The 24088-nt window shown below is 55.4% G+C and overlaps 3 protein-coding genes across 4 annotated transcripts in view; 2 read left to right on the top strand and 1 right to left on the bottom strand.

Annotated features, from left to right (window-relative positions):
- The window catches only part of ATP13A2 (ATPase cation transporting 13A2), a 37233-nt gene extending 35996 nt beyond the window's left edge, over nt 1-1237 (top strand). The window contains exon 29 of the mRNA XM_038746850.1: nt 204-1237. Within this exon, the coding sequence (XP_038602778.1) occupies nt 204-359 (156 nt within the window). The 3' untranslated portion in view covers nt 360-1237. The remainder of the gene's footprint in view (nt 1-203) is intronic.
- Nucleotides 1238-12944: 11707 nt separating this feature from the next.
- MFAP2 (microfibril associated protein 2) lies at nt 12945-21040 on the top strand. Its single transcript, XM_038746893.1, has 8 exons — nt 12945-13036; nt 14761-14847; nt 15237-15263; nt 15495-15581; nt 15903-15941; nt 19583-19670; nt 19869-19942; nt 20130-21040. Exons 1-8 carry the CDS (start codon nt 13000-13002, stop codon nt 20231-20233), a joined length of 543 nt encoding a protein of 180 aa, XP_038602821.1. The 5' UTR covers nt 12945-12999; the 3' UTR covers nt 20234-21040.
- Nucleotides 21041-22313: 1273 nt separating this feature from the next.
- Nucleotides 22314-24088, bottom strand: part of CROCC (ciliary rootlet coiled-coil, rootletin) — a 51062-nt gene continuing 49287 nt past the window's right edge. For both annotated transcript variants that reach the window (XM_038746556.1, XM_038746557.1), the window contains exons 36-37: nt 23532-23711; nt 22314-23003 (exon numbers count right to left, since the gene is read on the bottom strand). In XM_038746556.1, coding sequence (XP_038602484.1) covers nt 22917-23003; nt 23532-23711 — 267 coding nt within the window. In that variant the 3' untranslated portion in view covers nt 22314-22916. The remainder of the gene's footprint in view (nt 23004-23531; nt 23712-24088) is intronic.

The following is a 24088-nucleotide window of genomic DNA, read 5'->3' as shown; positions in this document are numbered from 1 at the left end:
GGGGAGGGAGGGCAGAGCCGGTGTGGGGGTGGGCAGGGAGGGGGCCAGAGCCATGCCGGGAGAGCCAAGGATGCCCTCAGCCGAGACACCTTGGGACTTGGGGCCGGGCTGGGAGAGAGGGCAGGCTGGAGGGGGTTGGAAGGTGGGAAGTGGGGTGAGGTCTCCCTCACAATCTTAACTCCCCCCTCATCTTCCTGGCCCAGTGTGCCCTGGACCAGGGGCTTCTCAGCTGCCTGCGTCGCCTGCGACCCAGACGGGCGTCTAAGAAGCTGTACAAGCGGCTGGAGCAGGAACTGGCCCAACAACAGAGCCGCTGGCCCCCGCTCCACCAGCCCATCTTTGCCGCCCCGCTGAGGTAGCCCCGGCCGGCCGCCGCCTCAGGCTTCGGACCTCTCTCTTGGGAGGGGGGCACGGGGAGGAGAGCTGCCGAGGGACTGCCCTTCACCTCGGGGGCCCTCCCCAGCGTGGCCCCCCACCCCCCCATTTCCCTACCTCTTTCCCCATGGCTTTATTTATTCAACCAGTAGCCTGACACTGTGACCCTTCCTGTCCTGAGGTGCCCCTGACCCCCAATCCTCTCCAGTATGGTTCCCTTCCCCAGCACCGTGAGGACGGGGCTGAGCCCTCGCCCCATCAGAGCGGGGCCAAGCAGGAAGGCGCAACCAAGCCCAGGACGAGGGGCAAACCCGCAACCCCGAGGCAGCTCCTCCATCGCCCACCACCTCTGTTGGGGAAGTTATCCCAGCTCCCCCCGTGCCAGGCCTGGGCTCCCAGCTTCCCCGGCCTCACCTCCCGCCTTCCCCAGCGCTGGACCGAGGCTACCGGCTCGGCGGCCTCAGCCGCTTCCCTGGCAGTGCCGTAAACCGGAGCGCTCGGGCCACAGGAGTCCAGCCGTCGGCCCACACCGCCTCGCCTTCATTCCCGCCCGCCCCCTTACCCACCCGGGACGGGCCGAGTCGGCGGCCACAAGGAATGCCCTCCCTCCTGGGTCCCAGGTCCAGGACCCCCCAAAATACAAATATCTATTTTTATCCTGGGGTGGGTCGGGGTACAGATCTGGGGAGATTCTGGGAAGCCGCTGTTTGGGGCGGCTTCCGGTGAATCCAAGAAATAAATCCATGTGGTTTTCCTGGGCCTTGTGACTTGTAGGGTGAGTGTTCCTCTCTGACCTTTGAGGAGATGCAGAGAGCACTCCTCCCCCCATCACCCTGTGGCATAACCCCCTGCTCAAGCATTCCCCAGCTCTAATAATAATAATCTGATAATTTTGGTATTTGTTAATCAATCAGTCGTATTTATTGAGCGCTTACTGTGTGCAGAGCACTGGACTAAGCACTCGGGAAGGACAAGTTGGCAACATATAGAGACGGTCCCTACCCAACAGCGGGCTCACCATCTTGAAGGGGGAGACGGACGACAAAACGTATTAACAAAATAAAATAAATAGAATAAATATGTACAAGTAAAATAGATATGTGACCTTCAAGCACTGTTCTAAGCGCTCAGGTCGGACCCAATCCCTGTCCCACATGGGGCTAATAATAATACTACTAATAATAATGGCATTTATTAAGCGCTTTCTATGTGCAAAGCACTGTTCTAAGCGCTGGGGAGCTACAGGGTGATCAGGTTGTCCCACGGGGGGCTCACAGTCTTAATCCCCATTTTACAGATGAGGTAACTGAGGCACAGAGAAGTGACTTGCCCAAAGTCACACAGCTGACAATTGGCGGAGCTGGGATTTGAACCCATGACCTCTGACTCCCAAGCCTGGGCTCTTTCCACTGAGCCACGCTGCTCCTTAACAGTCTTAAGGAAAAGGGAGAACCGATGTGGACTCTCCATTTTACAGTTGAAGGAACTAAGGCCCAGAGAAATTGCACTGTGCCTCAGTTCACACAGCTGGCAAGTGGCAAGGCCGGGATTAGAAGCCGGGTCCTCTGATTCCCAGGCCCATGCTCCCGGAGCTTGTCTGCCTCAGGGGAAATAATAATAGTGGTATTTGTTAAGCGCTTACTATGTGCCAAGCAACGTACTAAGCAGCGTGGCTCAGTGGAAAGAGCGCGGGCTTGGGAGTCAGAGGTCGTGGGTTCTAATCCCGGCTCCACCACTGCTCAGCTGTGTGACTTTGAGCAAGTCACTTAACTTCTCTGTGCCTCAGTTCCCTCATCTGGAAAGTGAGGATTAATAATAATAATAATAATAAATAATAATAATAATAATAATAATGGCATTTATTAAGCGCTTACTATGTGCAAAGCATTGTTCTAAGCACTGGGGAGACTACAAGATGATCAGGTTGTCCCGTGGGGGGCTCACAGTCTTAATCCCCATTTTACAGATGGGGTATCTGAGGCCCAGAGAAGTGAAGTGACTGGCCCAAAGTCACACAGCTGACAATTGGTGGAGCCGGGATTTGAACACATGACCTCTGACTCCAAAGCCCGGGCTCTTTTCCACTGAGTCACGCTGCTTCTGTGAGCCCTACGTGGGACATCCTGATCAACTTGTATCTCCCCCAGCGCTTTGAAAGGTGCTTGGCACATAGTAAGCGCTTAACAAATAGCAAAATTGTTAATTAGTAAGCACTGGAGAAGATAAAAGCAGCATGGCTCGGTGGAAAGAGCACGGGCTTGGGAGTCAGAGGTCATGGGTTCAAGTCCCGGCTCTGCCGCTTGTCAGCTGTGACTTCGGGCAAGTCACTTCTCTGTGCCTCAGTTACCTCATCTGTAAAATGGGGATTAAGATTGTGAGCCCCACATGGGCCAACCTGATCACCTTATGTCCTCCCCAGCGCTTGGAACCGTGCTTTGCACATAGTAAGTGCTTAACAAATACCAGAATTATTATTATTATTATTATAAAAGGTAATCAGATCCCACATGGAGCTCACAGTTTAAGTAGGAGGGAGAACAGGTATTGCGTCCCCATTTTGCAGATGAAGGAACTGAGGCGCAGCAAAGTTAAATGACTTACCCAAGATCACACAGCGGACAAGTGGCAGAACTGGGATTAGAGAAGCAGCGTGGCTCAGTGGAAAGAGCACAGGCTTGGGAGTCAGGGGTCATGGGTTCGAATCCCGGCTCCGCCACTTTGTCCGCTGTGTGACTTTGGGCCACTTCACTGAGCCTCAGTTCCCTCATCTGTCAAATGGGGATGAAGACTGTGAGCCCCCCGTGAGACAACCTGGTCGTCTTGTATCCTCCCCAGCGCTTAGAACAGTGCTTTGCACGTAGTAAGCGCTTAACAAATGCCATCATTATTATTATTATTATTAGAAAGAGTCCGCCGTCAGGCCCTTCGATGAACTAAGTAGGGGCCGAAGTTGACCGTTGTCCCGGTGGCCGCACTGTACCACGGGTCCGGGCCGGAGCAGGAAGGCCCCAGCGGGTTTCAGACCTGAAAGGTGAGGCTTTCCTTAGTTAATAATGACATTTATTAAGCGCTTACTATATGCAAAGCACTGTTCTAAGCGCTGGGGAGATTACAAGGTGATCAGGTTGTCCCACGGGGGGCTCACGGTCCTCATCCCTCAGTTCCCTCATCTGTAAAATGGGGATAATAATAATAAATAACATTGGCATTTGTTAAGCACTATGTGCGAAGCACTGTTCTAAGCGCTGGGGGGCGCTACAAAGTGATCAGGTTGTCCCACGGGGGGCTCACAGTTTTCATCCCCATTTTCCAGATGGGGAAACTGAGGCTCAGAGAAGTGAAGTGAACTTGCCCAAGGTCACACAGCAGACATGTGGCGGAGTCGGGATTCGAACCCATGACCTCTGACTCCAAAGCCCGGGCTCTTTCCACTGAGCCACGGACTGTAAACCTCACGTGGGACAACCTGATCACCTTGTATCCTTCCCAGCGCTTAGAACAGTGCTTTGCACATAGCGCTTAATAAGTGCCATCGTTATTATTATTAGTATTCATTCAATTGTATTTATTGAGCGCTTACTGTGTGCAGAGCACTGTACTAAGCACTCTGCATACAGTAAGCGCTCATGCTCTGCACACAGTAAGCGCTCAATAAATACAATTGAATAATAATAATGGCATTTGTTAAGCACTTACTATGTGCAAAGCACTGTTCTAAGCGCTGGGGGGGAGATACAAGGTGATGAGGTTGTCCCATTTTACAGATGAGGTAACTGAGGCCCAGAGAAGTGAAGTGACTTGCCCAAAGTCACACAGCTGACAATTGGCGGAGCCGGGATTTCATTTGTTCATTCGTTCATTCAATCGTATTTATTGAGCGCTTACTGTGTGCAGAGCACTGCACTAAGCGCTTGGGAAGTACAGGTTGGCAACACCTAGAGACGGTCCCTACCCAACAGTGGGCTCACAGTCTAGAAGGGGGAGAAAGAGAACAAAACAAAACATATTAACAAAATAAAATAAATAGAATAAATATGTACAAATTAAATAGAGTAATAAATACATACAAACATATACATCAATCAATCAATTGTACTTATTGAGCGCTTACTGTGTGTAGAACACTGGACTAAGTGCTTGGGAAGTCCAAGTTGGCAACATATAGAGACGGTCCCTACCCAACAATGGGCTCACAGTCTAGAAGGAGGAGACAGAGAACAAAACCAAACATATTAACAAAATAAAATCAATAGAATAAATATGTGCAAATAAAAGAAATAATAGAGTAATAAATACATACAAACATAAACATCAATCAATCAATTGTATTTATTGAGCGCTTATTGTGTGCAGAGCACTGTACTAAGTGCTTGGGAAGTCCAAGTTGGCAACATCTAGAGACAGTCCCTACCCAACAGCGGGCTCACAGTCTAGAAGCGGGAGACAGAGAACAAAACAAAACATATTAACAAAATAAAATAAATAGAATAAATATGTACAAATAAAATAGAGTAATAAATATGTATAAACGTATACATATATACAGGTGCTGTGGCGAGGGGAAGGAGGTAAGATGGGGGGAATGGAGAGGGAGAGGAGGGGGAGAGGAAGGAAGGGGCTCAGTCTGGGAAGGCCTCCTGGAGGAGGTGAGCTCTCAGTAGGGCCTTGAAGGGAGGAAGAGAGCTAGCTTGGCGGATGGGCAGCGGGAGGGCATTCCAGGCCCGGGGAGATGACGTGGGCCGGGGGTCGATGGCGGGACAGGCGAGAACGAGGCCTAACGGTGAGGAGATTAGCGGCGGAGGAGCGGAGGGTGCGGGCTGGGCTGGAGAAGGAGAGGAGGGAGGTGAGGTAGGCGGGGGCGAGGGGATGGACAGCCTTGAAGCCCAGGGTGAGGAGCTTCTGGCTGAGAGGAGGCCGCAGCAAGGTGGAGATGCTAGGAGCTGGGGGGAATCCAAGGAACCATGGGCAGGACGTATGTTGCTTCCAATTCTCCTGCAACGGGGCCTTGAGCAAAGGGCCATCCATGTTTGGATTCCATCCCCCTCTCTGGGAGGACCCGGCCCCCGGCCCCTCAAGGGATCCTACAGAGCCGCTGTAGCCCAGCCCCTTTAACAGAGAGACCCCAGCCCCACTCCTGGAGGACAGCACAAGGGAGGGGAGGAGGAGCTCTAGCATATATTCGAAGGAGCAGGCACAGGGCAGCGGGACGGGTCACTCGTCCTCTGACCGACTTTTTTTATGGCATTTATTAAGTGCTTACTATGTGCGAAGCACTGTTCTAAGCGCTGGGGAGGTTACAAGGTGATCAGGTTGTCCCACGGGGGCTCACAGTCTTCATCCCCGTTTTACAGATAGGTAACCGAGGCACAGAGAAGGTAAGTGACTTGCCCAAAGTCACACAACCGACATTTGGTGGAGCCGGGATTTGAACCCATGACCTCTGACTCCAAAGCCCGGGCTCTTTCCACTGAGCCACGCTGCTTCTCTAAGGACTCTCCCTCCCAGTCAGCTCCCCAGCCCAGGACTGCCCCAGTCACTTTTGTGTGTTTTTTTAAAATGGCATTTATTAAACGTTTACTATGTTCCAGGCACTATGCAGAGCTCTGGAGTAGACACAAGAGAATCAGGTTGGACACAGTCTCTACATTAAATAGGATTTATAGTAATAATCCCCATTTTATAGGTGAGGCAACTGAGGCACAGAGAAGTGAAGGGACCTGCCCAAGGGCCCACAGTAGACAAGAGGCAGAGCTGTGGTTAAAACGCCCTAGTCCTCCGACTCCTAGGCCTGTGCTCCTTCTACTAGACGCCACTGCTTCTCTCAACTGAGTTCTTTGGGGTGCCTTTATTACCAAAGCACCTTCCATTAGTTATTTTAATTTACCCCTCACAACACCCCCTGAGAGGTAGGGTTCAGGCAATCATCCCCGTATTAAACACGGGGAAACTGAGGCACGAGGCTGTTAAGTGAGTTAGAGAAGTTGCGTAGTGGAAAGAGTACGAGCCGGGGAGACGGAGGACCTGGGTTCTAATCCCAGCTCTGCCAGTTGCTTGACTTGGGGCAAGTCCCTTCCCTTCTCTGTGCCTCAGTTCTCCTGTTCTCCCTCCTACTTAGACTGTGACTAACCTGATCAACTTGTGTCTATCCCAGCACTTGGGACGGCGTTTGACACACGGTAAGCGCCTAACAAACGCCCTTACAGAAGCGTGGCTCAGTGGGAAAAGCCCGGGCTTTGGAGTCAGAGTTCACGGGTTCAAATCCCGGCTCCACCACTCGTCAGCTGTGTGACTTTAGGCAAGTCACTTCAATCAATCAATCAATCAATCGTATTTATTGAGCGCTTACTGTGCGCAGAGCACTGTACTAAGCACTTGGGAAGTACAAGTTGGCAACATGTAGGGACGGTCCCTACCCAACAGTGGGCTCACGGTCTAGAAGGGGGTGACAGAGAACAAAACCAAACACATCAACAAAATAAAATAAATAGAATAGATAGGTACAAGTAAAATAAATAGAGTAATAAATACGTACAAACATATACATATATACAGGTGCTGTGGGGAAGGGAAGGAGTTAAGGCGGGAGGGATGGGGAGGAGGGGGAGAGGAAGGCTTCTCTGTGCCTCAGTTACCTCATCATAAAATGGGGATTAAGACTGCGAGCCTCCCGGGGGACAACCTGATCACCTTGTAACCTCCCCAGCGCTCAGACCGGTGCTTTGCACGTAGTAAGCGCTTAATAAATGCCAACGTTGTTATTATTTTTATTACAGAAGTGGCTTTTTCCAAAGCCACGCAGTAGACGAGTGGCGGAGCCGGGACCAATCCATCAATCAATCAGTCGTATTTATTGAGCGCTTGCTGTGTGCAGAGCACTGGACTAAGAGCTTGGGAAGTCCAAGTTGGCCCTGCCCCGTCCCCCCCACTACCCCGGGGCCCCCCGGGCCGGGACGGGGCTAGCATTAGGACCCAGCGGAGGGCGAGGCTGGGGGCCCAGGCTGCCGGGCCTCCCTCTGTCGGGCTGGACCAGCCAGGCTACAGCTGCGGGGAGGCTGGAGGGAGGAGGGGGCTCCGGCCAGACGGCTCCGAGGCCGACCAGGAGAGAGGACAGCCTCCAAAACAGCTCAGGTGAGGGACAGACGACAGAGGGGGAGCAGGCCGAGCCGGCTGGCCCTCCAACCCCTGGGCCCACGGCTGGGGACAACCCCCACCCTTTTTTTTTATGGGAGGGGAACCTGGGAAGCCCCCCGCATCCCATGCTTTCGCCCCCCCCCCCCTTTCCAAGCTCTCGAAAACTTCCCACTGTGGAAGGAGGAGGCCCTACTGAGAGCTCACCTCCTCCAGGAGGCCTTCCCAGACTGAGCCCCTTCATCCCCCCCATCTTACCTCCTTCCCTTCCCCCCAGCCCCCGTATATATGTTTGTCCAGATTTCTTACTCTATTTTACTTGTACCTATCTATTCCATTTATTTTATTAGTATGGTTGGTTTTGTTCTCCGTCTCCCCCTTCTAGACTGTGAGCCCGCTGTTGGGTAGGGACTGTCTCTATATGTTGCCAGCTTGGACTTCCCTAAGCGCCTAGTCCAGTGCTCCGCACACAGTAAGCGCTCAATAAATACGATTGATTGATTGATTGATTGACCGAGGGGGGCACGGAGACCCCTCTCCCGGGGTGCAGGGGGACTTTTCTCCCCCAGTCTGGATTGGGGGCCTTCACTTGGGTGGGTCGGGGGGCTTTCTGTTGGGCGGAGGCCACGGAAAAGGCAGCCCTTGAGGGGGGCTTTGTTCTCAGGCGGGAGGAAGAAGTTTTCGTTAAGTTGGGAGGGGGAAGGGGAGGGACGGACACGGGGAAGGTGGGGTTTGCAGAGAGGGAGAGAGAAAGAGCGATTTTTCCCCCGCACTGATTGCTCCCAGATGTGTCTACCCGGGCCATCTGGTTTGTTCCAGCCCCCTCTTCCCACCCCCCGCCCTGTCTCGGCCGCCTCCTCCTCCAGCATCTTGGGATAGGGGGCTGGGAGCTGGGGAGGGGGGGCAACGAGGGTCATTCCCCCTCTTCCACTGAGAGAATTCCCCGCTCTCCGGCTAAAGGGAAGCTGAGAGTTTCCCCATCCACCAGCACTGAGAGACCCCCATAATCAATCAATCATCAATCGTATTTATTGAGTGCTTACTGTGTGCAGAGCACTGGAAGTACAAGTTGGCAACATATAGAGACAGTCCCTACCCAACAGTGGGATTTGTTAGGCGCTTACAATGTGCTAAGCGCTGGGGTAGATACAAGGTCATCAGGTTGCCCCACGTGGGGCTCACGGTCCTAATCCCCATTTTCCAGATGAGGGGACTGAGGCCCAGAGAAGTGAAGTGACTTGCTTATTTTATTTTACTTGTACATATCTGTTCTATTTATTTTATTTTGTTAGTATGTTTGGTTTTGTTCTCTGTCTCCCCCTTTTAGACTGTGAGCCCACTGTTGGGTAGGGACTGTCTCCATATGTTGCCAATTTGTACTTCCCAAGCGCTTAGTACAGTGCTCTGCACATAGTAAGCGCTCAATAAATACGATTGATGATGATGATGCCCCAAGTCACACAGCTGAGAAGTGGTGGAGCCGGGATTAGAACCCATGACCTCTGACTCCCAAGCCCGGGCTCTTTCCACTAAGCCACGGCCTCATGACCTTCTGACCCCCGGGCCCGTGCCCTATCCACCAGGCCACGCCGCTTCTCCACGACGCTTGACCAACCAAGCTTGGGGACCCATGGTATCTTGACCCAGGGTGGAAGGTGTCATCTGTGTGACTTTGGGCAAGTCACTTCACTTCTCTGGGCCTCAGTTCCCTCATCTGTAAAATGGGGATTAGGACTGTGAGCCCCCCGTGGGACAACCTGATGACCTTATAACCTCCCCAGCACTTAGAACAGTGCTTTGCACATAGTAAACGCTTAATAAATGTCATCGTTTATTATTATTATTATTATTATTATTATTATTATTTATTATTGAATCCAAAACACCCCTCAGGTCTGGGCTGGGCTGTCCCTGCCTCACGCCCCTCGCACCCCTCTCCCCTGACCCTATTCCCGTTCCTCCTCCCCCATCCCTCCTAATATTTCCTGGGGCATCCTGGTCCTTTCCCACCCTTTCAACACCACCCCCCCAGTTTCTGCTTTCAATCAATCAATCAATCAATCATAGTTATTGAGTGCTTACTGTGTGCAGAGCACTGTACTAAGCGCTTGGGAAGTACAGCTTTCACCCACCACCCACCTTCCACACCAAACTCCAGGCCCCTGACCTCTTCCTCCCCCACACTCTCCAGACTGGCAAACCTAAGAGGCCAAGGCCGAGCTGGAGTGGGGGGTTTAGGGGGGTGGTCTCAACTTTCGTGCATTGTGGTGGGGGCTCAGATTTTCTGGTTTGAACAGTGCCTTCCCAAGCATTTAGTACAGTGCGCTGCACAAAGTAAGCGCTCAATACAATTGAATGAATTAATCAATGCTCGGCACATAGTAAGTGCTTAACAAATACCATCATTATCATTGTTATTAATCCCAGCTCCGCTACTGAGAGCGTGCTGTGTGCAGAGCACTGTATTAAGCGCTTGGAAAGTACAATTCGTACAACTGAATGAGTTAATGAATGCTCGGCACATAGTAAGCGCTTAACAAATACCATCGTCGTTGTTATTAATCCCAGCTCTGCTACTGAGAGCGTACTGTGTGCAGAGCACTGTTTTAAGCGCTTGGAAAGTACAATTCGGCAACAGATAAAGAGAGCAGCATGGCTCAGTGGTAAGAGCCCGGGCTTTGGAGTCAGAGGTCATGGGTTCAAATCCCGGCTCCCCCACTTGTCAGCCGTGTGACTTTGGGCAAGTCACTTCACTTCTCTGTGCCTCAGTTACCTCATCATAAAATGGGGATTAAGACTGTGAGCCCTCCGTGGGACAACCTGGTCACCTTGTAACCTCCCCAGCGCTTAGAACAGTGCTTTGCATCTAGTAAGTGCTTAATAAATGCCATTATCAAAGACAGTCCCTACCCAACAACGGGCTCACACCCCGAAACTCCAACAGCGCAAATAATGGTTGGTGACTGCAGGGAGGACAGTCCTCGGATCCCCGGGCTCCAGGCACCCCCCCAGCCCCGAGCACAACGGCAACGACCTACCGAGGGCCCACGGAGCCTGACACGCATCCTCCAGAGGCCCCGGGCCTCTGTCTGCTCCTGCTGCGGTGGGCCTTCTGCCTGTAATTGGGCGAGGGCCACCCTCTCGGATCGTCCTCTTGGCCCCTATAGGACAGAGGACAGACTGGAGGCAGAGGGATGGACCAAGTGACCTCTGGAGATTCCCCACTGCCCGAGGCCAAAGATGACTGGGGGCGAGGTCCAGCTGGGGGACCCAGAGACAGAGAGTCTAGCGGAAAGAGCACGTGTCCCCGGGGTCTGGGGACTTGGGTCCTAATCCTGGCTCTGCCCTTCACTTCCCTGGGCTTTCACTTAGCTGTAAAATGGGGATAAAATACCTGTTGTCCCATTTTAGACTGTGAGCCCCATGTGGGCTGTAGGCTCTGTCCAATCTGATTATATTGTATTTACCCCGGTGTTTAGTACAGTGGTTGGAACACAGTAAGCACTTAATACCACTATTATTATTATTGTGAGTTGTGCAAGTTGGGCGCTGTGGCCCTGTCTGTTGGCTCCCTTCGGCTGAGGGTCCTGGGCAGGCCAGGATCTCATTCCCATGGACGCCCCATTCCAGTGGACACCCACTCCCGTGGATCTTGGCCTCAGCCCTAGAACCTCTCTCTGTACCACTTCGCAAGTGAGTCCCCCCGCCCAGAGCCTCTCAGAACCGGACATTGTGCTGTGCTGCTGGTCTGATACCCTGCTGGGGGCTGAACGAGAGGGGCAAGGAATAGGATTCTGGAAGAAGGCCATAGCGGGGCCGAGGCACAGGCTGCAGGACCAGGAGGCTGAGGGGGAGGGAGAGGGGAAGGCGGAGAGGAGCTGGGAGGGGATCGAGCTCTTGGAGTAGGGAGGAGAGGGCGAGGTCAGAGAAGCAGGCATTGGGCAATAGAGGAGCCTCTGGGAGGGATCCTGAACCGCTTTCTGCTGCCTGGTGGTTGACTCAGCTCCACCCGGGGTTTCCTGTTTCCTAATGACCAAAGCTCAGAGTTGGTACTCAAGGAAGCGCCAGCTCCCTCCCCCACCTCCTCCCCCAGCTCCTCCACCCACCACTGGCGGGCTGCTATGTCCTTTTCCCCCCGACACCCTCCCAGGGCCCAGCCATTCCAGGAAACACCCCAGCCCTGGGCCTGGTCCAGCTCTCTAAGAACTGGAGGAGGAGGAGGAGGAGGCAGCCGGGGAGTTGGGGACAGCTGGGAAATGGGGGAAGAGAGCATCCCCTCAGAGTCCCAGGATTGAGGGCTGGGCGGTGGAGCATGGAGGGTCCACGGATTCTGGCCAGGGAGGGTGGGGTCTGGGCCACTCTGCTAACTTGTGGCCCCTCCGCTGGACAGGGCTGCCTGGGCCACTGCAGGAGCACCTGTTTCCCAGCACACACCAGGACATGGAACTATTTGCTCATACATATTGATTACACGCTTACACATACATGCATTTGTGGCCACATCTGCCACCCTCTCCATGTCCACACACCTATGAATGCTGCATACCCTCTCACACATGCACACAGGTATCTCATCCATCCCCTGCCACCAAGGCATAACTGCACCCACCCGCAACCCACCACTCATGGGAGAGTGTCTCCTGTCCTTAAAGACCCATGGAAAAAAGCGTTCTCACAATCCACCTCGGCCTGCCGCAATCCCATATTTGCCGACCCTCACTGCCAGGACGTTCCACTTCGAGGTTCTCACCTAAATCCCTCTGGCTGCAACTGCAGCTCCCCTCAGCGAGTGTCTCCAGGGTGTCTACCCTGTGGCAGGGAATGGGGAAGTTGGGGGAGGATGGGCGGTCCCTCCAGTTTGCCAGGGAGGCCTCTGCCCACCCCCGGGAGAGGCGCCGAGGGGGAGCATGTGTCCATATTTAGTGCAACTGTCTCTGCCGTCCCGGAATGGCCTGACCCCCCGCTGGAAGGGCGGTTCTAAGCCCGGATTTTAATCAGGAGCAGACCACGCTCTGGCCCACGGCCGGTGAGCCTGGCACGGGAACAGCGGACCTGAAGCCCTGCGTCCAGCTGAGCCCCTCTGCTCTTCCCTGATCCACCCGGAGCTGGGAGGCAGGGGGCTTCCCTGAGGGCTGGGGCTGAGGATCGGGAGCAGGAGGGAGGAATTGTGGAGACAGGGGCTCCCTTCAGAGGGGCAGCATCTCCAGGGTCCCGGGGTGCAGCACGTTCACCCCTGGGGAAATGACAGACTCCAAGCCCCGGGTTCCCAGGATTTTCTGGGGCCCGTTGGCCCTTGTCTGGGCCACGGTTCCCAGCTATGAAACGGGTTGAGATGTAGTTGGAAAAACACCATTGATTGATTGAAAGGACTTTGAGATCTCCAGGGCACCAGCCTTGGGCCTGTGAGCCACCTAGTTCTGCACTCTCTCTCTTCTCCCAGCCTTATCCGCTGCCTCCTGCCCAGCTCCTTGCCCTCACTGCCACACCTCCAACACCATGAGGACGGCTTATCTCTTCCTGCTCTGTCTGCCAGGTGAGTGCGGGCTACCGCTGATGGGCAGGGCGGGCACTCGGGGCAAGAGTTCTCCCTCCCCCTGCCTCCGCTTTGTCCCTCACTCAACAGATTCCCGTCTCCCTTTGGGGTTCTTTCCTATTGCAGGGCATCTCCCTGCCCCTCCCAAACCTAGAGATATAGTGTCTGAGCTGGGTGGTCACCATGGCACCGGAGTTATCTTGTCTGTCTCGCCACTGACCCTTCACCCACGTCCTGCCTCTGGCCTGGAACATCCTTCCTCCTCAAATCTGACAGACAGTGATTCTCCCTCTCTTCAAAGTCTTATTGAAGGCACAACCCCTGGTTCAATCTCTCATCCTATCCCGACTGGATTACTGCATCAGCCTCTTCTCTGATCTCCCATCCTCCTGTCTCTCCCCACTTCAGTCTATATTTCACTCTGCTGCCTCTGCTGCCCGGATTATCTTTGTACAGAAACGCTTTGGGCATGTCACTCCCCTCCTCAAAAATCTCCTGTGTTTGCCTGACAACCAAGGCATCAAGCAAAAACTCCTCACTCTTGGCTTCAAGGCTCTCCGTCATCTCGCCCGCTCCTACCTCACCTTGCTTCTCTCCTTCTCCAGCCCAGCCTGCACCCTCCGCCGTTAATCTCCTCACCGTACCTCGTTCTCACCTGTCCCGCTGTCGACCCCCGGCCCATGTCCTCCCCCGGCCCGAAATGCCCTCCCTCTGCACATCCACCAAACTAGCTCTCTTCCTCCCTGCAAAGCCTTACTGAGAGCTCACCTCCTCCAGGAGGCCTTCCCAGACTGAGCCCCCTTTATCCTCTCCTCCTCCCCATCCCCCCAACTCTGCCCTACCTCCTTCCCCTCCCCAGAGCACTTGTACATATTTGTACAGATTTATTACTCTATTTTACTTGTACATATTTACTATTCTATTAATTTTGTTAATAATGTGCATATAGCTCTAATTCTATTTATTCTAACGATTTTGACACCTGTCTGCATGTTTTGTTTTGTTGTCTGCCTCCCCCTTCTAGACTGTGAGCTCGTTGTTGGGTAGGGACCGTCTCTATATGTTGCCGACTTGTACTTCCCAAACACTTAGTACAGTGTTCTGCACACAGTAAGCGCTCAACAAATATGATTGATTGAATGAATGAATGAACCCCTCCAAGAAGCCCTCCCTCAGCCCTCCTTTCCTCTTCCCTGACTCCCTTCTGTGTTGCCCTGACTGCTCCCTTTATTCATTCCTCCTTCCAGCCCCACAGCACTTGTGTACATATCTGTAATTAACATTTATATAATGTCCATCTCACCCACTAGACAGCAGGCTCGTTGTGGCCAGGGAATGTGTCCGTTTATTGTTATATTGCACCCTCCCAAGTGCTTAGTACAGTGCTCTGCACACAGCAAGTGCTCAATAAATACAACTCAGTGACTGAGTTGGGGCACCCTCTCAAACTAAACTTCCACCTCCTGCTTTCTACCCTTCGATTTAAAGTTCTCATTCAACCTGGGGCTTGCTGCAACAAAACCCATCTCCCTCTCCCATGGATCTCAGGGGTCTGAGCTGCCCTGATCCAAGCTCATCAGTTCATTACCTCAAGATTGTTTATGGGCAGGGAACTTGTCCACTAATTCTGTTGTCCTGTACCCTCCCAGGTGCTTAGTGCACTGCTCTGAACGTAGTAAGCGTTCGGTAAATACCATTGATTGATGGATCGACCTTTGTTTCAGCTGGGCTGCTGGCCCAGGGCCAGTATGACATCGAGCCGCCTCCTTACCCCGACCAAGGCCAGTACTCCCAGTACAGTGACCACATCGGTAAGTGTGGGGCCTTGGGTCCCCACAGGTGCAGGGGTGCCTTTGGGTTTCCCGGCTCTGGGGAGTCCCGGCTCTGCGCCGCCTCTGGGAGCGAGCCCCTCAGTGGACCTGTTAGAGCTGACCGGAGTCCGAAGGGAAGAATTAGGAAGGGCCCAGAGTGAAGCCCGTTCCTCTCTCTCCTTGGGGTGGGGTCACTCGGGCTCCATTTGCGGGGGAAGGAGTCCTGGGAAATCCCCAGCTGTCGTGTGGCCAGCATCCAGGGCTCTCCAGACCCCCCAACCCAGAATTGGCCCTCTCCTTCCGCTTCTCCCTTCTACCACCCCAACCTTTTTGCCCCGCCCCTGTCTTTGCCCCTGCTCTGGGAGATGAACCACTCTCTTGCCTTTCAGAAAACCCTGATTATTACGACTACCAAGGTACAGTACCGCACCCACAACGGCTCCGCATTTGCTCCAGCTTGGGCTCGTGGGGCTGGGGAGAAGAGTAAGAGGAGGGGGAGAGGGAGGGAGATGGGGAGGGAGAGAGTGGGGGAGGGAGGGAGCGGGGAAGGAAAGGGGCTTGGCGGGGGAGTGGGCGGGGAAGGGGCATGGAGCGGGAGGAAGCGGGGAAGGGAGGCTTCAGGGAGCCCATTACCCCTCCTATTTCAGAGGTGACCCGCCAGCCTCCTGAGGAGCAGTTCCAGTACCAGTCCCAGCAGCAGGTCCAACAGGAAGTCATCCAGCCCCCCACCCCAGGTAGGCGAGCGACCCCCAGCTGGCTCAGAAGATCCAGAATCCTTGGGAGAATGGAGAATGTGGGAAGACTAGGACCCCGGCCCACAGGAAGCCAGTCTCCAGGGCTGGGAAGCGCCTTCCTTACTTCAGTACCTTCAGCCCCACCCCCAATGCCCCCAAACAATTTGCCCTAGAAATGTCCCCAAGACCCTGGAGGAGATGCCCACAGAAGACCTGTGCCAGGCTCTCGCCATTTCCCCCAAATGCCCCACATCCAACCATTCCCACCCCCCAAAGCCTCAGCCTAAGGCTCACTCCTCGCTTCTTGCCTCACCCCCACAGAAAACCCAGAGACGGAGCCCACGGAGCCCGGCCCCCTGGGTAAGTCAGGGTCTGCCCCCGCCCCGCTCCGTGCTGTGGGGAGTGGGAAGCTGAGTCTCTGTGGCCTGGGATTCGAGGGACAGAAGCCCACTGGGACCTGCCTGTGTACCCATCCCTTGGTATGTGGAAAGAGCCCGGGCTTGGGAGTCAGAGGTCATGGGTTCTAATCCCGGCTCCACCACTTGTCAGCTGTGTGACTTTGGGCAAGTCACTTAACTTCTCTGGGCCTCAGTTACCTCATCTGTTAAATGGGGATTAAGACTGTGAGCCCCCCATGGGACAACGTGATCACCTTGTAACCTCCCCAGTGCTTAGAACAGTGCTCTACACATAGTAAGTGCTTAATAAATGCCATTATTATTATTATTATTATTATTATTATTATGTCTGCAGACAGAGCAAGTTGGCCTTGGCCTTAGAGAAGCAGCGTGGCTCAGTGGAAAGAGCCCGGGCTTTGGAGTCAGAGGTCATGGGTTTTAATACCGGCTCCACCAATTATCAGCTGTGTGACTTGGGGCAAGTCACTTCACTTCTCTGGGCCCCAGTTCCCTCATCTGTAAAATGGGGATGAAGACTGTGAGCCCCCCGTGGGACAACCTGATCACCTTGTAACCTTCCCAGTGCTTAGAACAGTGCTTTGCACATAGCACTTAGTAAATGCATTATTATTATTATTATTATTATTATTATTATTATTATTATTATTATTATTATTGTTATTCCCCAAGCCCTGGGGTCTGGGGAGGAGGTGGCCCAAAACCCCAGTCCTTCTGGATCAGGAACTGGGGAGGGGCTTGACTTGGGCTACTCTCCTGGGCAAGACCAGGCAGGATGGGCAGCTGGGGGGTAGTGTCACAGACCCAGATGGGGGCACCGGGTGTTGGGGCACAGAGATGATAACGGCAAAAGCTCAGCCCAGTTCCCAGCAGCAGGAGCCCTGGTGAGGGGGCTGTGGGACTGGTCATGTCCTGGATTGTTTGCTTTTTTTAAAATGGTATTTATCAAGCACTGACTGTATGTCAAGTGCTATTCTAAGCACAGGTTGGACACAGTCCCTGTCAATCAATCAATCAATCGTATTTATTGAGCGCTTACTGTGTGCAGAGCACTGTACTAAGCGCTTGGGAAGTACAAGCTGGCAACATATAGAGACAGTCCCTACCCAACAGTGGGCTGTCCCACTCAGGGCTTCCAAAGTTGGAAGGAGAACAGTTACTTCAGCCCCATTTTACATTCGAGGAAACCGAGGCACAGAGAAGTCAAGTGACTTGCTGAAGGTCCCCCGGAGGCAAGTGGCAGAGTAAGGATTAGAACTCCAAGGCCCGTGCTGTCTCCACTAGGCCCTACCCCTTTCCACCCTGGGTAGGTGCTTGCCAGCAAGATTGTGTTCTCTGCTGGATTCCCCCCCCTGCCCTGGAAGGGGGAGGCTGTGTCGGAGAGGTCTGGGGTTGGGGAGACGTGACCGAGCCAGGCACTACCTGGGCAGTGGTCCGTTCCAGAGAAAGCAGGGGACCAATTCAAACTCCGTTTCCATGGCGTTCAAGGCCTAGCAGTTGGGCCTTCCCATCTCGGTCTGAAGCTTGGAACTGCCCCATGTTCCCTTCCCACTTTGCTTCCCAGGCTCTCCCAGGGCCTAGGCTGGGAATCGAATCGACTTTATGTGTGTGAGTGACGGTGGATTGGGGAGGCTCCTGTGTCCCCGGGAGCCCCCCACCGCACCCCCACCCACCCCGGGGGCCGGAGACAGTTCAGGCCCCGTTGATTGGATTGTTGCCCAGGACTCTCTTTGAATCCAGCCAAGGGTTTATGTGACTGCCCCCTTCTCTCCCCCTCATCCTGCTGGCTCCAGGAGAAGCCCAGGAGGAATCTGGGATGGGAGGGGAGTAGCGAGTGGAGAGCAGAGCAGGAGGGTGGGGAGGGCTCCTCAGTTAGCACTCTGCTTCCCAGGCTGCCCTCCAGCAAATCGGCAGGGTCCCTTCTGACCTCCAGCCTCTGACTGGGAGGGCCAGGATGTGCCAAATAACAGGGTGGCAAAGGGAGGGGTGGATAAAGAGGCCCGCTTCGACCTCTCAGCTCAGCAAGAGAGCTTCCTGGGGAAGATTAATTAATGATGGCATTTATTAAGCGCTTACTATGTGCAGAGCACTGTTCTAAGCGCTGGGGAGGTGACAAGGTGATCAGGTTGTCCCACAGGGGGCTCACAGTCTTAATCCCCATTTGGCGGATGAGGGAACTGAGGCACAGAGAAGTTAAGTGACTTGCCCAAAGTCACACAGCTGACAATTGGCGGAGCCGGGATTTGAACCCATGACCATCCCCCATCTCCGCCCTCCCCCGGCTGATAGGGACCCGACTCAGCCGGACAGGACTGGACAGGACCGGCCCCGTCAGCCCCCCGGGGTGGGGGGAACTGGGGCACCCACCTCCAGGGGGGAGCTCCACTTCGGGAGGCCGAGGGAGCTCACCCGATCCATGGCCCGTTGGGAAATACAGCTGGATGCCCAGTCTAGTGCCATGCTGCCATGTCTCTGTCCTCCCTGGCATGGCAAGGGAGCGCCAGGCCTCGCCCGATGCCCGCTCTTTCCACCCTCCGAGGAGAGTCACAGGCTGGGGAGGTGCCGAGGGGAGGAGTGGGGTGGGGTTGGCCCTGCCGGGTTGGGGGGCTCCTGCTATACTGTTGCAGCCTGGGGAGCCCCCAAGCCAGGTGAGACTCAATCAAGCAATGGTATTTATCGAGCGCTTGCTCAGCAGAGCAGAACAGAGCGGAGCAGTATACTAAGGAGAAGCAGCATGCCCTAGTGGAAAAATCACAGGCCTACGAGTCAGAGGACCTGGGTTCTAATCCCACCTCTGCCACTTGTCTACTGTATGACCTTGGGCAAGTCATTTTACTTCCCTGTGCTTCATTTTACCTCATCTGTAAGTTAAGACTGTGAGCCCCACGTGAGACATGGACTATGTTCAACCTAATAATGATGGCGTTTGTTAAGTGCTTACTATGTGATGGTGATGGCATTTATTAAGCACTTACTATGTGCAAAGCACTGTTCTAAGCGGTGGGGAGGCTACAAGGTGATCAGGTTGCCCCCCGGGGGGCTCACAGTCTTAATCCTTATTTTACAGACGAGGTAACAGGCACAGAGAAGTGATTTGCCCAAAGTCACACAGCTGACAATTGGCAGGGCCGGGATTTGAACCCATGACCACTGACTCCAAAGCCCGTGCTCTTTCCACTGAGCCACGCTGCTTCTTTCTAAGCACTGGGGTAGATTGAAGCTAATCAGGTTGATTAGCCTCTACCTACCCCAGTACTTAGTACAGGATCTGGTGTGTAGTAAGTGCTTAACAAATATCATAAAGTAAAAAGGGGGAGGGCACAGGTCCTGGCCCAATGTCCCTCCCTTCCTGCCGCTTCCTTGGGGGGCTGGGGCCACCTTCGCTTCCTACCCCAAGTGGTCAGGGGCTGAAAACAGTGCCCAGGAGGCTCAGAAAGCCCTCTGTGGGGCTCAGGGGACGGGGGGCTTTCAGGGCTCCCTGCCCGGGGAATGGGGCTGGGCATCAGTGGCCATGGGTGGGTCTGCTTCCTTCTCCCTTCTGGGGCCTGGGCCCTCAGAACCAGCCACCCCCCGCCCCTCCCCTAGACTGCCGAGAGGAACAGTACCCCTGCACCCGGCTCTACTCGGTCCACAAGCCCTGCAAGCAGTGCCTCAATCAGATCTGCTTCTACAGGTCAGCAGGCGTGGAGGGTGCCGGGGGAGAGGGACCCTGCCACTGTGAAGGGGCGAGCGTTGGGTCGGATGAGGCTGCCTTGAAGGGCATGGGCCCCGGGGTAGTCGGGGGGGGTGGGGGGAGGATTAACCTGGAGCTGAGGGAGGAGAGTGGGGGTCGGGGCGGGAGAGGGGTGGCCCTGAGAACCCCCTCCCACAGTCTGCGCCGCATCTACGTCGTCAACAAGGAGATCTGTGTCCGCACCGTCTGTGCCCACGAGGAGCTGCTGCGAGGTAAGAGCCCCCCACCCAACCCCTGCCCCCGTGGTGGCCCCGTGGTTGGAGCCCCGGCCTGCAGGGACTGTAGGGGGTGAAGTTGGAGGTGGCTGTCCCTGCGTGGGACCGTTCCCCCTGTTTCTAGTGGTCGGCCCCCTCCCCGTCCCCCGCTGACCAGGATGGGCCCCGTCTCCCTCTCCCGCAGCTGACCTCTGCCGGGACAAGTTCTCCAAGTGCGGCGTGATGGCGACGAGCGGGCTGTGCCAGTCGGTGGCTTCCTCCTGTGCCAGAAGCTGCGGGGGCTGCTAGGGCTCTGCGGGGGGTGAGGAGCGAGGCCCCAGGCTGCGGGGGTCCTCAGGGGAGCGGTGGTGCCGGTAGGCTCCCACGACCGACCGACCGGCGCTTCAGAAATCCGGTGCAGGGATTCTGCACACAATATAGGGGACGTTTTTACTCTGCCTTTTTCTATTACCTTTATTTTCTATTTGGTTCCTAACGGGCTGGGTTGCGGTGGTGGGCATGCTCCCGGCTGGAACCTGGGGCTTCCCGTGGCTCCCGGCTCGGCCGTGGAGACTAAGAGGGAGCAGCAGGCCACCCCCTCCCCGGCCCCCGCTGCTCTCCCAAAGCCCTGCCCGGCTGAGTCCGTGGGCACCTGCAGTCCTGGGCAGCCTAGTTCTCCCTTCTGCAGAGGCCGGGCGGGACCTTCCTCTTCCTCCTCCTCTCGTTCCCCACCCAGAGTGGCGTTGGGGGAGGCGAGCACACTAAGGGGTGTTTTGTTAGGGGGTGCCACCCCACAGGGCAATGGGGAAAAGAGCATGCCACCCTTGGCCGGGGTACTGTTAGTCCCTGAGTGGGCACAGGGCAACACTACCCGTGCCCTGCCTGGACCCTAATGAAGTAGACGTACCACCCGCCCCGGCTCCATCCCAGGGCAGTACCCAGGTTTCTCCCGGCTGCCCAGCTGTTGCCCCTCAGGGCCAAGGCTGTGGTCTCAAGCCGGTAAGGTGCTAATCCTGGGGGCCCCTTCCCCCAACCCCGACCCTCTAGTTTCCCTGCATGTACTGTAGCCATGTACAGTCACTGGTTTTTGTACAAAATAAAGGAAAATAAAAGAAATGTGGGGCCACTGTATGGGCTGGGGTGGGACTGGGGACCCGACTATTGTTGAAGGCCTCAGGGCTGTCCAGCATCAGCCCCTAAGGCCAAGAGAAGCCAAAATGAGGCAAAGGCAGAATGAAAACGCAGCCTCTGACGGTAAATCGGCTTCCCTTTCTGGGACTCGGTTTTTCCTTTGGCGAAATGGGCATACCCCACCCCAAGGGCAGGGAGGCGGGAGGGAACCAGAGGAACATCAGCGGCAGACGGGCGAGGAGCAGAGCCGAGCATCCTCTCTCTATGGTGGCATTGACCAGGCGCTGCCAACTGCTGAGACTTGGGGCCAGGGCTGCACCTCTCATGCTAAAGAGCCCACACCCCCCTCATGCTCGGTCTTGGCCCCAACGGACCTGGTTTCACGGGGCAAGCGAAGACCTCGCTGGGTCAGCAAGATGCCGAGGGTCTGTGAAAACTCTGCGTGCCACTCTCCCCCGCCCCGGGGCCCACACAAGAGCCAGCTGGGAAGCGGCAGAAGATGAGGAAGGTTTAATCGGTAGAAACGTTAGCCCCGGACGCCTTAGAAAACTAGACTGTTTTTTAGAAAAGCCATAAACACACAAATGAGGTAAAGGAGGCATAGGAAACTCGCCAAAACGAGAACAAAACTCGCCGCTCCTAGAATACTGAACGTGGAGGCTTTCCTACGTGGAGGAGAAGGACGAGGAGGAGGACCGCTCCACGGCTCCAGCTGAGGTTAGTGTTTACATCTCCAAACTGAAGGTCCCAGGCAAGAGAGACTCAAGAGTCAAGGATACTTGTGGGACAGATCCAAGCTTGCCCTGTGAGGGCATAGCAACTGGGCACAGCCCATGAGGCTGCCCCTCTGCTCTCTGCCTCATCCCCTTTCTCAGAGCTGCCCCACTGCCTTCCCGTAGCAGGGGCATGGCCACCATGGGGCTCAAGACTGAATTTGAGCGAGCACTGCCCACTCTGCCAGCCTCGCGGACAAATACCCTATAGCGCCCATCAATTCACATCTTCTTTCCATGCCCGCTTCCCTTGGGTGGTAGACAGGGAGTTAAGTATGGTGGTAAGTGCTTACTACGCCAAGCACCGTACTAAGCGCTGAGCTACGTACAAGTTAATCAGCCTGGACCTTGTCCCTGACCCACATGGGGCTCACACTCTAAAGGAGAAAGAGAACTGGTATTTAATCCCCATTCTACAGATGAGGAAACCGAGGAAAAGAGCAGTGAAAAGACTTGCCTAAGGTCACAAAGCAGACAAGGGAAGAGCCGAGATTAGAACCCAGGTCCTCTGACTCCTAGCCCTATGCTCTGTCCATTAGGCCACACTAGCCTTTCCCCTTTCCTGGCTCTAAAGGAACTCCCCCAGAGCCAGCCTTTTCTCTGTTCCAGGATGAGAGGGGCCCTGGGCTTCCCAGGCAAAAGGTCAGCTGCTCCTACGAAACACTAGGATCCCCTCTCTAGCCCCACTTTGGCCCCCAGATGAGATGTCCCCAAGAGGAATTTCGGCAGCGGGGATTTGGCAAGAGGCTCCCCCAGAGGAGTTGGAGCTCTGTGGGATGCGATCGCTGCACGGTCAACGATTCCCCGTTCTGGGGAGGGCTGGCACCAAACCACTGCCAAGGGCTGGAGGCAAAGGGGCGAAAGCCTCAGTGAACCCCTACCCGGGGCTCGGCCCTAAGGCTGCTCCACAGCCCCTCAAGCTGGGCAGAGCCGGGGGCCCTGCCCACAATTTCCTGGAAAGAGTGAGTATCCAGAAGTGAGGACGAGGGGGAGGATAGGGAGCAGGCCGCCCATCCCGGCCCTGCCCTCAAGAGGCCCATCGGCCAGCTGAGGGCACCAACCCACTGGGTCTCTGAGGCGTGGGCCACTCAGTTTCCTGACGGATTGGTGGAGGGAGAGATATGGGCTGGGCACTTCCGGATCTCCTGCTGCAACTGCTCCTTCAGAGTGGCGATCTGGAGGGAGAGGGAGAGGGATGGGAAGAAAAGAGGCTACACTGAGGCTGGGTGGTTGTAATGCCCACTAGATAGTATTTTAGAAAAGCCATAAACACCCAAATGAGGTAGAAGAGGCACAGGACACTTGCACCTAGTCCCACCCAGCTTCTATGGCCCGGCACCCGACATTCGCCCTGGGGTAGGATGGGAACAGGGGCACTCTCACCCACTCTCCCCTTATCATCCTGCTCATTTCCATGGAGTAGCCCAGGTGGTGGCTTTGGCCTGAACTCCTAGGGAAAACCTTGCTGGGCGCAGCCGTTTCTAAGGATGCGTTCCCTCTCCTTCCCAGGACCGGTTCGCCCTCCCTAGCCTGTCCCCTGGAGAGCATTTTTCTGTCAGGATCGAGGACCGAGGTCCTCCTGAGCAACAGTCGGCTGACTCCCCTTCTCCCCACCGCCCCCAGGGTGAGGGCTCTGGTGGTCCGGCCTCTCCCCGCCGAGGGCAGGCCAGAAGTCCCCGGGACCCCCGGCTCAGGACGCTCACCTGCTTCTCCAGCCCCCTGACCCGCTGGCGGTGGGCCTGCTCCCGGGCCTCCAGCGTGCGCTCGGCCTGGGCCTGGGCCCCCCGGAGCCGCTCCACCTCCCCCTGCAGCTCCTGCCGATGCCGCGAGGCCGCCTCCAGCAGGCCCTGCGAGGGCGTCTGCTCCAGCTCGGCCACCTGGGCCTGCGGCGGCGTGGGGACGCACCGGGCCGGACCGGGCCGGGCCGGGTGAGAACGGGGTGGGGAGGGAGGGAAGGAGGGAGGGAGAGTCAGCAGGTTGGCACGGAGGATTTGCGCTCAACCTGCCCAAGGCCAAGTCCGGCGGGCGCCCAGTTGGATAAATGAGCTCTCAGCCACCTTCACCATTCACTCACCTGCACACCCATTACTCACCCACCTACAGGTGCTGGCCAGTGGTCATGGGCGGGGCTGAAAAGTACCGCTGGAATTCCAGATTCCCATCCTTATGCTTGGAAGCAGGATGGAGTCAGGCTCAGCAGGAGATGATCCCTATACTCACTTCTGTCCCCTCCTCGGCCCTATCCTTTCCCAACCCTGGA

Source organism: Tachyglossus aculeatus, chromosome 5 (genome assembly GCF_015852505.1).
Source record: "Tachyglossus aculeatus isolate mTacAcu1 chromosome 5, mTacAcu1.pri, whole genome shotgun sequence".
NCBI lineage: Eukaryota > Metazoa > Chordata > Mammalia > Monotremata > Tachyglossidae > Tachyglossus > Tachyglossus aculeatus.
Note: the sequence above shows the minus strand (reverse complement) of the source record. Positions and strands in the feature narration are given on the sequence as shown.

Coding starts and splice junctions, on each gene's coding strand:
- MFAP2 (XM_038746893.1), top strand. CDS start 13,000: ATGAGGACGGCTTATCTCTTCCTGCTCTGTCTGCCAG. Junction 13,037..14,760: donor CTTCCTGCTCTGTCTGCCAG/GTGAGTGCGGGC, acceptor CCTTTGTTTCAG/CTGGGCTGCTGGCCCAGGGC. Junction 15,942..19,582: donor CACGGAGCCCGGCCCCCTGG/GTAAGTCAGGGT, acceptor CCCCTCCCCTAG/ACTGCCGAGAGGAACAGTAC.